At 33.0% G+C, this 14,095-nt stretch overlaps 1 protein-coding gene across 1 annotated transcript in view; it reads right to left on the bottom strand.

Annotated features, from left to right (window-relative positions):
• PCLO (piccolo presynaptic cytomatrix protein) overlaps nucleotides 1-14,095 on the bottom strand; it is a 365,674-nt gene that overhangs the window by 80,428 nt on the left and 271,151 nt on the right. The window contains exons 11-13 of the mRNA XM_060156163.1: nucleotides 7,174-7,282; nucleotides 6,568-6,635; nucleotides 5,284-5,498 (exon numbers count right to left, since the gene is read on the bottom strand). Coding sequence (XP_060012146.1) covers nucleotides 5,284-5,498; nucleotides 6,568-6,635; nucleotides 7,174-7,282 — 392 coding nt within the window. The remainder of the gene's footprint in view (nucleotides 1-5,283; nucleotides 5,499-6,567; nucleotides 6,636-7,173; nucleotides 7,283-14,095) is intronic.

Here is a 14,095-nt window from a genome sequence, read left to right as displayed (position 1 = left end):
ACTATAGGGAAATATTTACTAAAATGGAGGCAAGCTTGCTACCCTACAAATAAGGTCCTGTCTCCCTATATATACATAATATTGGTTTTATTTTCATAATTAACGAGAAAAGGAGAAATTCATAATACTTAGGTGTATATACTTCTTCTGCTACCTTTTCTTTTATAAATTTATGCTAGAAATGAGAGCAATCAAAGAAGACAGCTATATTCCAGGTCTTGTTCTGTGAAATAAGAATAAAAATAATGTAATCATTGGTAAAGTTATGGAGTAAGGGTTAAATTTTCTAAGCCATATATCCTTTATTAGTTCAGCTCTTTTATAAGAAACTATGCTCTGGCTGCAAAGGATAAACTGCTAGGTAATGAACCATTATATTTACTTAATAATTATTTTACTGTTTAAATTTTAAGAGAAAGAAACTGAATCTAGAAAAAGGACCACACAACTTCCTCAAACTATTTCTATCTCAATTAAAGAAGGGGAGTTTCCTAAAACCAGATATCCTTGCATCTCAGTTAGGAATGTTGGGGAATAACTAGAGATAAAAAGTCAAAAATAAGACCAGAAAAAAAAAAAGAATAATGATAATGTATTTTGTTTTGATTTATTTTTGACGGTTGTAACTCATTTGACATATGATTGTGCAAACATAACTAGATTCAACACAGAGAATAAATGTATGGACCATCTTTAAATGTTCTGGGGTATGGCAGTGAACTCATAAGAGCACAGAAGGATGTTGTAATATCTGTTGTACAGTGGGCAAACTACCAGCTCCAGATAATTACAGTTTAAGATTAGAGACAAGTATTTCTTTTCGATAATGTCATACCTTTGTGAGGCTGGTTTGTGATGACTGTGGTGATAAAAAAAAAATGTACTGCAAGAAAATCAGTGAGATCAGTGTGGAACAGGAAATGAGAATGTCAGTGTCCAAACCAATTCCACCATTTGAGTAGCTGTGCAGTGCCCATCAGGCACATACCCCACTGATACATAATTTGAATTATTAACAATGAAATAAATATATTATTTTTATTTCATTTTATGGGTATTATTTTTTCCAATGGTTACTAAGACGTTAGGGTATAAATACTAGTTAAATTGTTAGGACCTAACTACATAATAAATTAAATTGTTTTATGTATTTCTTTGGGCATAAGGGCATCATGAAAAAATTACTGAGATGTTGTGTGCCATGATAGAAAAGTTTGGGAAAGCAAGAACCTATTTCATTAGAACACTTAAAACTAGTAAGCACTTAGTTCAATTATTTATTTATACCATGACTTGGAAGAAATTATTCAGATTTTAAAGATAAAATGAAAAAAGTCTGATTAGATTTCAGACATAAAAGACCTTGAGGCAGTAAACTAAAAATTTTGAAGACAAAAATTCATATTGAATTAGTAAGCAAAATAATAAAAAGTCTTATATACATAACATTTAACTTAAACATATATCTAAATAGATTCATATTTTACTTACATTTACTCAGAAGTAATCACTTAGAGTATTAATAGATTAATAATTACTTATGAATAATCATTCAAAATGTTTAATAGATGGTGCTCTAAATATCTAAATGTATAATTATGCTATGATTTAAATTTTTAGTTTTAATACATTCTATTACATTAATGTTTTATTATTTAATATATAGTTAGCCTCATACCTAGTAAAAACAAAAGGATGTTATAACTATAATTTTCTAAATTAACTGAAGAACATATGCTATATTTTTAAATATTATATTACCTGACTCAGGAACATGTGAGTTTTAGACAACTGCTTGATATTTCTCTAATCTCTCAATATCAATTTTCTTAACATTGCAGAATTTAGAGAACAAATAAAAGTATTGCTTTTTATGCATACTACACGTTGACTGGCCAAGAACTATCGTTAAATTCATTCATTCATTCAGCAAAAATGTTTTAAGAAATTCAGTACCAGCTAAATGTTGATGATAACCCCCCCCAAAAGATGAATAGGTGGTAGTACCTTTCTTCAAGAGTGTTAACATCTATTGACTATACATTTCTATATATATATAAAATCTCAAAAATAACCAGATTTGATTATTATTACTACTAATAAGAGTTAAAAAGGAATATACCAACGCTGTCCAGTAGAATATAATGTGAGCCACACAGGTTATTTGAAATATTCTAGTAGTAACATTAAAAATATAAAAATAAATGGGTGAAATGAATTTTTACTGACATATTTTATTTGATCCAAATCATTGAAAATATTATCATTTCACGATTAAATCAATATAAAAGTTGTAATGAGCTATTTTACATTCTTTTTTTATACTAAGTCTTTGAAATTTGCTGTGTAATTCACTTTTACAGCATATCTCAATTAGGACTAGCCACATTTCAAGAGCTCAGCTGTCACATGTGGCTAGCAGCTACTGTCAGGGACAGCGCAGCTCTATAACTCTTTATCTTAGCAAAACTTCTATAAAAACTACATAGGCCACATTCCTGGCACAGAAAAGAATGACCACATATCATAAAACCTGCTCATATTATTTCCTTGATGTTTGTCCTACAATACCTGTTTTCATCTTCTACTCATTACCAAAAAAGTTAACATATTACAAAACAATTATATTTTGTACCCCCATAATATTACAGAGACTCACAGGTGCCGCTGACGTTTTAATTTAATTTTAATTTATTCTGTTACGGTCTATGCAAGCTACTCTACCATGCACTTAGGGAGCTAGAAGAAGCAAGAAATGGTTCTTGGTTCTCAATGAGTTTGCAGCCCATTTGGGAGGATAAAATAAGGAGACAAGTAATTATAATCAAGATACAAATTGTCTTAGGAGGTACATAAAGCATCTGGCACTTTGGATGGAGGGAAGGAGGAAGGAAGGATAACTTCTGACTTAAGGAAGGATTAGAATACGGAAAGACGTTGTGGAGGAAGGTTTCCTGTTATTTTATTTTCACTTATCACTGGCTCTTTATTTTCCACAGATTGTAAAAGCCATACATGGCATGTAATGTCTTCCAGTTTACAATCATCTAGGCTTCTCCTCTATTTCTTACCCCTATATCTTTTGTACACCTATGTCCTAAGCATACAATTTTCTGTTTCTGAGATTTTCTTCATGTTGCATTCTCTTCTTTGGATGTTGGTTCCTTTCTCCCCTTTACCAAACCAGTTCATTAGCTAAATGCCAGCTTTTCTAACCCCACTCTCCTAAGAGTGCTCCGTGTACTTCTTAATGACCACCAACATTACAGCTTTACTAAATTTGTTTATATATCCTCTTCATCTATATGTAGATCAGCACTTTTCAAATTACAAGGGGCACCACACTCACTTGGAGAACTTATTAAAACCCAGGTTGCTTGGTCCCATCCCTGGGGTCTCTGATTCAGAAGGCCTAGGGTGGGATCAAGAGTCTGCATTTTTAACAAGTTCCTAGATGATGCTGGTGCTGTTAGACTGGGAGCACGCTTTAAGAACCACTCATCTACGTAGTATACAGGGAAGGATTTTACCCCTTCTTGTATCTTGGGTACCAATTATGACCCGTGACACTGAGGTGGCATCCAAAAACGTCTGTGGAAAGTAGGAATGAGTTTAAAACCCTAATAAATAGAGTACTTATTAGCAAGGCTATTGTAAAGATCTCACAAAATTAAGCTTATGGTGATAATCTTCTAAGGAAAACCATTGACCAGGCTCTCTTAGAATGAGCAGGACAGGGTCTTAGACAGAGGTAGAGAAGCTGACATTCCTGGGAGCAGGGCTTCATTTTTGACAGGACAGTGATCCAATCAGAACATGGTGTCACAGATCAGATAGTTGTAGGGTAGTTTAAGAGGAAGGAAAAGAGACTGGTGAGTGGAGTGACCAGCAGTGAGTGCAATACTGTTGGCCAAAAAAATAATGCTTAGCTAAAGAAGTTGGCAAGTTCAGAGAACATAAAAAATTATTAAAGACTTATTAAAAAAGTAAAATTCACAGGATTAAGATTCAGTGAATGAAGATAAAAGAAGAGGCAAATGTCGTACATTTGTACTTAATTTTCTGGGAGGATGGTGATGTCAAATGCTGAAATAAAAAATATCTGGATGACAGACTTATAGAACTACAATGTGCTTGGTGTGAAAACTTTGCTAGCCAAGTCTGTCATGTCTTTAGTTCTACTGTGTGGAGATACTGAGAAAGGAATCAGAAATGGTATCAGTGTGTAACTCCAGAGACAGGGTGCCTCCACGAGGTAATTCTTCAAAATTAACACATGTGGTAAAATACAGTTGTGTTAAAATTTATTTTGAAATTGAGTCGATCCTTGAACTTATTCCTCACAAAACCTTACTATACTTAGTTTGAAACAAGTCATTTTATGATGCAATGCTTAAGATCATCCTACCATTCTTTTTTGCTTCTGAATAAAAGGGTTTTTTTAGTGACATCTGCTGTGTTTTTACACTTAGTAGAAAAAACTTTATTTTCTGAAGTCTAGTCAACTTATCCAACCACAGCCTGTCCTTCCTATATATCTCAACATATAAAGAAAAAATCTTATTTGTGGTTAAACAAACAAACAAAAAACCTTTTTAAATGTATTTATCAACCATGAAGAGAGTTTCTCTATTAATAATCAAATCTATGGGGGAAAATCACAAATTGTCTATATTATCATCTGATTTTATAAAGTTAAAAAATTAATTCATGTTTTCTTTTAATTCCCCAGTAACTCCAAAATAATAATGTTAGAAACGTTTGTTCTAAATGAAGAGCTGCATCAAGAGAAAATTTATTACTACGGAATTCGGGATAAATTTCAAAATGGCAATACTATATTACTGGCTTTCCTTCTTTCTTGTTGTCCTAAATTATCATCATTTCTTTGTCCGTTTTACCTTCTACTTAAGTTACAAAATCTATTGTAATGTATATCTTGTGTTTCCAAAAAGATACAAAGATATATTTGATATACAGAGGCTCAGATTTGTGTAACAACAACAAAGAAAAAGACCATGAAGCATTAGAGACATTTTTCAAGTTCCCCATAATAATAACTGCTACAATATTTTAAGAGATGTAGAAATACATCATTTTGATACATCCTGATCAGTTATAAATGCAGAAATGGAAACATTTTTTGTTTGTTTCAGTAGATCATTAGGAAAGGAGAAATCACATGAAAAACACCTTAGGAAATAATATTGTATTTCCTATCTCCTAGTCTGAATAAGGAGCTAGAAAATAAGTAACTTGGAGGTTGCATTGGACACTTCTCACCTTGCTGCTGCTGTGTTTCTTTTTGCTCACTGAGGGTGACCCTGGTTGCCCAGGGCTGGGAACAGAACTGGATCCTGCTGATGTAGGACCTGAATGAACATGAGATCCTTTTTCAACGACGGACGACAGAACCAGTGGTGACTGCTGTAGCGAGACCTTCTGGAGCTCTGCAGCCAACTGCTTAGGATCAACCCCTGGGGATTTTGCTTTATCCACTGCAACAAAATGAAATGGCTTCACACAGTCTCAGTTTCATAGGTACTTAATACCATGGAACTTATCTGAGTTCTAGATAACAAAGTCATCTAGAACTTATAAAAGTTTTATAGTTACTTATAAAACAAGCTAAATTAAAAAAATACATGCAATTGTACCTTTATGAATCTATTTTTAAAGAAGTCTGGAAGGTTCAGAGAAAAGTGAAAGAATACTAAATTACAAAGGAAAATGGAGGTTCCTATTATATCTTCAGAAAAATGTTTTTAAATGTTTTATATAGAGAATTCTATGCATGATAAAATATTGTTTTACTCACTGGCATTTAATTTGCATGACTGGCTGTTTTTCCTTCTTGAAATCTTATATATCTATTTCTCTAAGCGAGAAATTTCAAAGAACATATTTACATTTACAGATGTATGAAAATTTCTATAGGCCTTGGCCTGTTCTGTTCAGTGCAGTGACCCAGCCTCTTAGAAATGCTGACTACAACATAGGAAGTGCCCAATAAATATTTGTTGAACAAAGCTATAGTGAAACTTTTAGTCTTATAAGTGATTTAAATGTATAGACTGTATTTGTTATCTAAGAGATAAATCTACCTCATTATGTAGTTATGAAATTATATGTTGAATTTTATTTATCATAAAAGGCAATCAAAAGGTTTAGGAGTAAGTGTTCCAAAACCAACTGCTAAAAAAGAACCAGTATCATCTAAAAATTATATAGGACCCCAAACAAATGGCTCCATGGATTACTTTCATACAATGAATTTAATTTTAAAGAATTAAAAATATAAACTCTCACAGTAAGAATTTCATATGAATTTCTTTAATGGGTCTAACATGTAAATATGTGTTTTCCTAGAACGCTAAAAGTGTAGTTACAATGCTTTTGATTTTCTTTATGATTACATAAATATATAAACATGTCTATAAATTTATTTTTGCCTATATCTATGTATATGTCTACGTCTTCATCTACAGCTACATCTGCCTCTACAATTACTCCTCCATTTAAATCTACATCTTTACCCACAGTTGGAAGCAGACTGCTTTCACTTACCAGCTTTTGGTGGTTCATGAAGTTCTAGGTGCTGGGGATTTTCAGAATCTGACAGCATACTGAGGTCCCTAAAAATTAAAACAAAACAAAAAAAATTAAGAAAGCAACTGAGGAAGTCTGAGACAAAAGGCCTTTTTTCCCAACTATGCTGAATATATTTTTTCAGTAGGTAAATGAGAAGTGGTTAATGATATAAAGCAATTTCAAAGCATGCTCACCCTTCTAACCAAATCTATATTTGCAATGCTGTTAAAAGTCAGCTGATAAAAATGATTATTTAAGGTGAAATCTTTATGGATTAAATATAAGTTCATTTTGAAATACTGTACACATCCATGAAATCTAAATGGGTTTAGGCTTTCATTTAAATGACGCATGTTTCAATAAAAGCATGAAAGGGGACATAATCAGAAACAAAATTAGCTGGATTCTTTCTATGCTTTAGACTTTGATTCTGAACACAAGAAATCTATAAAACTTGTATTCACTTCATGTTCTAATTACAGGAAATCTTGCTGACTGGCAAAGGTTCCACCTTAACAATTTTAAATTAAAAGAGATATGAATAGCCAAAAAATGGAAACAAAAAGATGGGGAAAAACTCACAGTCTTACACATATTTCTGCTTCCCCACTTTGCTGACTAATGATACTCTGCACTTCTTCATATGTTTTGGAAGTTAAAGGAATTCCATTCCATTCCAATACTTGCATGCCTACAAAGACAAATTCAAGTATAAAATAAAAAAGGTGTGCTGTCTCATCTGGGTCCACAAGGCACAGAAGACATTGCTTTGCATTTAAAAACCAACTCAGCACACCATTTCAGAGAACATCAGTTCAAAGTTCTCTGGAACATTAATATCAAAATCATATGAAGTTTGATTTCATCAACTTACCTGAACACATAAAATATGTCAAACAGAACATGCAAAACATTGCTCTTGAAAATCTATTAAATAGTATCAAACACATGCATTTTGTTCACACTGCTTTAAAAAAAACATTCTTGACTGTATATTGCTTAAACCAATTTTGTGTGGGAAAAAAATAATTGCAACCACCAATATAATTTTTCCACGGGCAACGAGCAACTAGAAGAGTGCAAACTTCCATTCTATTGCAGAATAGGAGTGGTAGAAAAAAGTCATTAGGATTTTGTTGCGAAGCTCCCTTTAAGAAATTGTTACAGCTTCAACTTTGCTCAGATAAAAAAGATTCCCATGGTGTGTATTTTTCTTCGCTGCATGCAAGACAGTCCTGAGTAGAAGCAGCAGAAATGTTATACAGAGGGCAGCGTCATGGGTGTGTGTGTGGCCTGTGCAATAGTATGCCCTGTGCTCAGCAGGGCCCCATGCTTGGTTTAATGCTTTGCTACTGCCATCTTGAAATTCTTAACACTGTTTGAACAAAGAGTCCTATATTTTTATTTTGCACTGGGTCCCATAAATTATGTTGCTGGACTGGTTACAGAGCATTTCATGTTTCCTCTCTTCCTAGAAAGGTTATTTTCATACAAAAAAGTAGTAACATAATTAATATTTCAATATTTTACATTTAGTATTTTTGTCCATTTTATATGAGCTGTCAAATAATTTTGGGAATGTATTTGGCACAAATCACATGGTCCTAATATGTAGCTATGTGGGCTAGATATAAATTCGATGAAACCATCCAGAGTTATAGTGCCCAGATATTTGTGAATGCTACCAGCTTTACCTGAGAAAAAAATACCTGTATGCCATGACTAGGTTATAATTTAAATAAAAAGAAATACTTGTTGAACAATTAGGTTTTCAATGAGCTTCACAGATGCCAATGTGAAATTCCCTATTACTCACTATTGGCTTCCATGGGAAATTCTCAACATGGCATGACTGGGTCTTTAAAAGTTTTAATGATTTTGATATACATTGGAAAGCATATTACCAGTTGCAAACAAGTTAAGGGAAGTTCTTTTACTATTGGGAAATGGCAAAAGAAGTCCATAAAAATGCCCACAATAACACAAACAAGAATGACTTTTCTATAACTTACTCCAAGAAAACTTTATCTTCAGATGGGCCTTAGGTTTATTTCAACAATCCCAGGCTGTTGTACACATAAAATGAGAAAATTACATAAAAGACAGTGATAATACCACTAAAGAAAAATTTAGAGCTGAAAGAGGAAAAGCACACTGAAAAACACACTTTTTCTTAGTCACGAGAAAGAGTACATTTATGAACAGATGATTCTGAATTGAAACAAATTAATAGTGCTATAATTCAAAAATTGCATTGTCACTTTTCTGCAGGAGCAAATTCTATGAAAGGAAATAGCTGCATAATCTTCATGCTTCTTCTGTTGAATTTACCTGTTCATTTTTCACATCTTAAAGGGGCAAATTTATAAAACATATTTATCCAGTGAAATGAATAAATGCTTCTAGTTGTAAACAGGAAAACTATTTAGACACATTAATAAAACTGATGAAAAATACAGATAACTAGGATCTTAACCTAGATATATACCTGAGATCATGAACTACATGATTTGCTCTGTCCTAAGATATACCAGCTGAACTTCTTTTCCCCTTACTGAGTTTCCCACTAGCACTGGGGCAGTACTGCAGTTCAAAAGATTTTGCCAGTTCTTTTATCCTTTTATTTTTGGTTTCAATGGTGAGTATGCGATCTATAGGGAATGTGACTTGAACACAGTTCCCTTTCCTCTGCCTCTCCAACTTCCTACAAATCCTACAAGAACCACAGTAAAATAACCAAGTGAATATACAAACTACTTTTAAATTCATAATATGGCTTTTAGTCATTGTGAGAATTAAGTACTGTTAAGTATGTGTCTTCAAATATGATATCTTTGAAAATACTTTAATTGTAAAATCCTATAAACTATTTTAAAATGCATGCAGAAATTGTTTGATCATACTACACAGAAACCAAGGTAGGATTTTATCATTTCAATGATTTGAACGTAAGCATATTCAATCTTACAGAAACTTTTTACTCTGATTTTGGTTTAGAAATAATTCCCAGAACACAGTGAACACATGAATGATTTTATCTATTATTTAGCATTATGAGCAAACATATTTTCTTTATGTTGAAATTATATCAACATGTATGTTAACCAGTTGTTCAAGTTTGAGATTGCATAGATGATACTTCAATTATATCCCTAGAAAGTGCCTCTTCTAATAACTTTTAATAGGAAAACTAAGATAATATGAATTTTTTTGGATGTGCAACAGTCATGATAGAATTACTGCTCAAAGTCTTATACCTAATACGTTATTAAAAACTGAAAAAAGACAATAATCAGGTAATTTTTGAATTCTAAAAACATCAATCACTATAAAACATTCTCAAATATGTGTTTTTATAACTGCTGGGATTACTGAATTTCATATGTTTCTGAAATTGGCAAAAGCTATTCTTATCTTTACAATTCAGAAGTTCATGTATGTTATTTCTCTGTCTATAATATTTACCATTACTGCAAAAACATCTTCTGTATTAAAATTATTGCATTAACAGTCAAAATCTTATAAGTTAATGTATATCCAAACATATGTCACACAAAAGCTCATGACTTTTATTTATTCCACAAATATTTATGTGGCAGGCACTACACAATTCATCACCTTTGTGATGATCCCCACCTTTGTATCTACTATTTTATGCTGTTATAAAAATTAATAAAAATGATTCTCTACTAGAAAGAGCAGAAGTATCTTGGCAATTAGTAAAATGAAGATTCACAGAGAAGGAAATTCAGAAGTGTTTTAAGTATATGAAGAAAAGCCCAGACTCATTAGAGATTAGAAAGTTGAAATCAAAGCAATAATGATGTATTACTTAACGCTCATCATATTGAGGAAAGTTTGAAAGCCAGAAAATACAGCGTGTTGACCAGGATATGGGATTTAGGGGACCTTGACTTCAAGAGAGATTATAATTGCTTGGAGGTTTTTTAGCTTTATCCCCACTCTATGATGTGAGAATACTATGACTGTTAGGATGAAAAAAAACAACTGCTCATTTACAATTTATAAACATGTAATTATTTTAATGGGAATGCAGACAAATGCAACCACTCTGGAGTGCAGTGTGGCAGAACGTCGTTAAATTAAGCATATGTACACCCTAGGACCCAGAAATCGTCTTGACTTTCTATTTGTGTGGAGGTGGTAGTATCAGGAAAAATGGACAACGAGAGCTTATTAAATACTCATGATGGAAACCCTTTGCAGTTTTAGGAAAGAGAACATACCAGGTGTTAACACCAAAGGGCAGATCCATCTTAAAATCATCTGCCGAGTAAAAACAAGTGAGAAACAGGATCTGATCTATAGGACAATGACATTTATGTTCATTAAAATGATATTCACACATACTAACATTATATATCATACAAATAAACAACAGACCATTACATAAATTATCATGGTTTTTCATGGAGGGAAGAACAGATAGGAAAAGAAAGTGAGATAAAAAGAAAGAAACGAGTTAATAAATGAATGAATAAACAAACAAGCAAACAGCCCCCCCCCCCACCACACACACAGAGGAGGGGACCTTATGGGAACCAACAGGGCTGGTGTGCTGTGAAATGAGAATTGGATGCAGCTGAGATAAAAAACCCCACAAAATAATTTTAAAATATGCATATAATAAATTATTATAATTTATCCTTTTTTCCACTGATATTATTAACTATGACTCTAGATTAATTTTCTAAATTTGGACATCTGCTCTCAATAACCCTCTATAAACTAGCAGCAGTAGGAAAAACTCAGCTGAACTGGTTATCTGCCCTGGCTTTCTAAATAGCAAACAAACCCTGCAAGTGATTTTCAGGAGTCCAATACATTGTCCCCAACAGTTATACTAATTACTCATTCATTTTCAAGTTAGGCAATGTTAGTATAAGAGAAATGCATAGGTAGATGGATTTTATTCTTTTTCAAAACTACATTTTAAAATATTTTACAATTTTAGCCTATTTATACATTAATATAAAAGAAAGAAAGAAAGAAGGGTGGAAAAAGAAAGGAAAAAAGAATGGAGGGAGGTAAAGTTAAAAAAAATAGTATTTGAGTAGTGTCTTGCTTATTTACAGATTAAAGGAGATGTCCTCAATTATGATAAGATGTTCAATACTGTACACCTGAAACACTTTAAAAATCAGCAAGGTATGGCTTGCATATATAAATTCTCAAATGAAATTTACATATTACAAAATTATGACATTTTGAATATAAAAAATTATCTAGGAAATATCAAAGACTACTGTTGAACTGTCTGAGCTTACCCACAGTTTTTTTTTTCTAGGTCTGAGTCTACTGAAAATATTTAGAATTAATGACTTCCACACTTCCAGATGTAAAACAGATATGCCTCCATTCATTAAAAAAATTGTAAAGAAAACAGATGATCATATATTTTGCAGTATTAATGGTCAATAATAAAAGGGTCATTGAAGGAGGATTACATGAATGAAATGTCTTGCAAAGGCATGTCAACTAATTCATAGACTCATTATAAAGCAAGATCTGTATAGAGGTGCTAGTTTTAGGCTTTTGTACAATATATTAGAGAAGTGAAATATGAAGTGACATGACTTTTCTAACATCACACAGTTAGCTGATGGTAATGCAGAAATATGAACTCCATTTAACTCTCAGGCCAATGCTACTGTCAGTAAAGAGGAAAACTCATTCAAATTATGCTAACCAAAACAACATAGTAGCTCACCTGAATATAAACAATGTTCAAATGTGTAAAACCTAGCACAAAGAACACATATATTATCTATACTGACATATTTAACCACAATAAAGAAAGATAACTTAGAAATTATTTCATTATCTATATGACAATATTATTTGAAGATTTGGGCATGCAAAAGTTGAAGATCTTATTGAACAAACAGAAAGTTGTTGTGGGATATATCATTTTATGGTGGGTAAACAGTGACCATTAGGAAAGCTGATTGGTTTTCTCATCTCTTTTCTCCACTTCACTCCCAGAAGGGAAACCAATTTCACATTTCTACAGGCACAACGATGGGAAATTAGGCTGAGGCCCGCTGGAAGGGAAAATAACGTAGGAAGGACTGTTCAATATCACTAATCATCAGGGAAATGCAAATCAAAAGCACAATGAGACATCATCTCACACCTGTTAGGATGGTTATTATTTAAAAAAACCCCAAACAAACAAACAAACAAAACCCCACAAAAGACAATGAAAGTATTGGTAAGGAAGTGAAGAAATTGGAACTAGTGTACTCTGGTGGTTGCAATGCAAAATGGAGCAGCCACTATGGAAAACAGTATGAAGCTTCCTAAAAATGAAAAGTAGAATTACCACATGATCTAGCAATCCCACTTCTGGGTATTTATCCAAAAGAACTGAAATCAGGATCTTAAAGAGTTATCAGCGCTCCTATGTTCTCTGCAGTGCTATACACAAGAGCCAAAATGTGGAAATAACCTAAATATACATTAACAGATAAATGGATAGAGAAAATATGGTTTATAAATATTAAGGAATATTATTCAGCCTTTATTGTTCAGCATTCAGGAAATCCTGTAATATGAGGCATGAATGAACCCTGAAAATATTATGCTAAGTGGAATAAACCAGTCACAGGAGGACGAATACTGCTTGATTCCATCTATATGAGGTATCTAAAATAGTCAAACTCATAGAAGCAAAGAATAGAATGGTGGTTGCCAGGGCCTGGGGGAGAGGGAAATGGGGAATTTCTTATTAACTTGTATAAAAGTTCAGTTATACAGGACAAATAAGCTTTAGATATCTGATAAATAACATTGTGCTTTTAATTAACAATACTGTATCGTACACTTAAAAACCTATGAAGCGGTTTTTAAGTTTCAATGTTAAAAGTACTAAACAGAATTTTAAAAAGAAAAAAAGAAGAATGTAGGGTGAATGAAAGGAAGGGGAGGTAGACAGTTCTAGGGAGAAGATCTCCCCCAAGGTTGCAAGGGCAGTAGAGAGCAGTATCCTGCTCGCTTATATTATCCAGGGAAGATGGCATTACCTAAAAGAACAATTTCTGTACGGTGCCATTAGAAAACTTGACCTTAGATTTGGTGGCTCAACCTAGGCAGCATTACTCTCGTGAAAATTCGGTCACAGTTTAAAGGAGCCACCCACTGCCAAGGAAGCATGCAGGCTTGGACACTGCTCTCAATGCGGTGTGGGTCAAGGTACAGAGGCCCAACCCCCAGTGTTCTAGAATGTGTAAGAGCCTCACTGGGAATTTCCCCAGTGCTCGTGGGGCAGGCAACGTCAAAAAATTGAAGTGTTTCAACTTCTCACCAGTAGATGAAGGGAAGATTGGAACTGACTACATTTGATTTACAGAAAAAGTCGTACGTTTCTTACACTCCAGTATAGGTGTTGCAAATTCATGCTTTTTAAACAGTTAAGGTAAATAGGGGAATATATCCATGATTTGTGGGTCCAATTTGAAGAAGATTATCGTGATAGGATTCT

The sequence above is a fragment of the Lagenorhynchus albirostris genome, chromosome 8 (genome assembly GCF_949774975.1).
Source record: "Lagenorhynchus albirostris chromosome 8, mLagAlb1.1, whole genome shotgun sequence".
Taxonomy (NCBI): domain Eukaryota; kingdom Metazoa; phylum Chordata; class Mammalia; order Artiodactyla; family Delphinidae; genus Lagenorhynchus; species Lagenorhynchus albirostris.
Note: the sequence above shows the minus strand (reverse complement) of the source record. Positions and strands in the feature narration are given on the sequence as shown.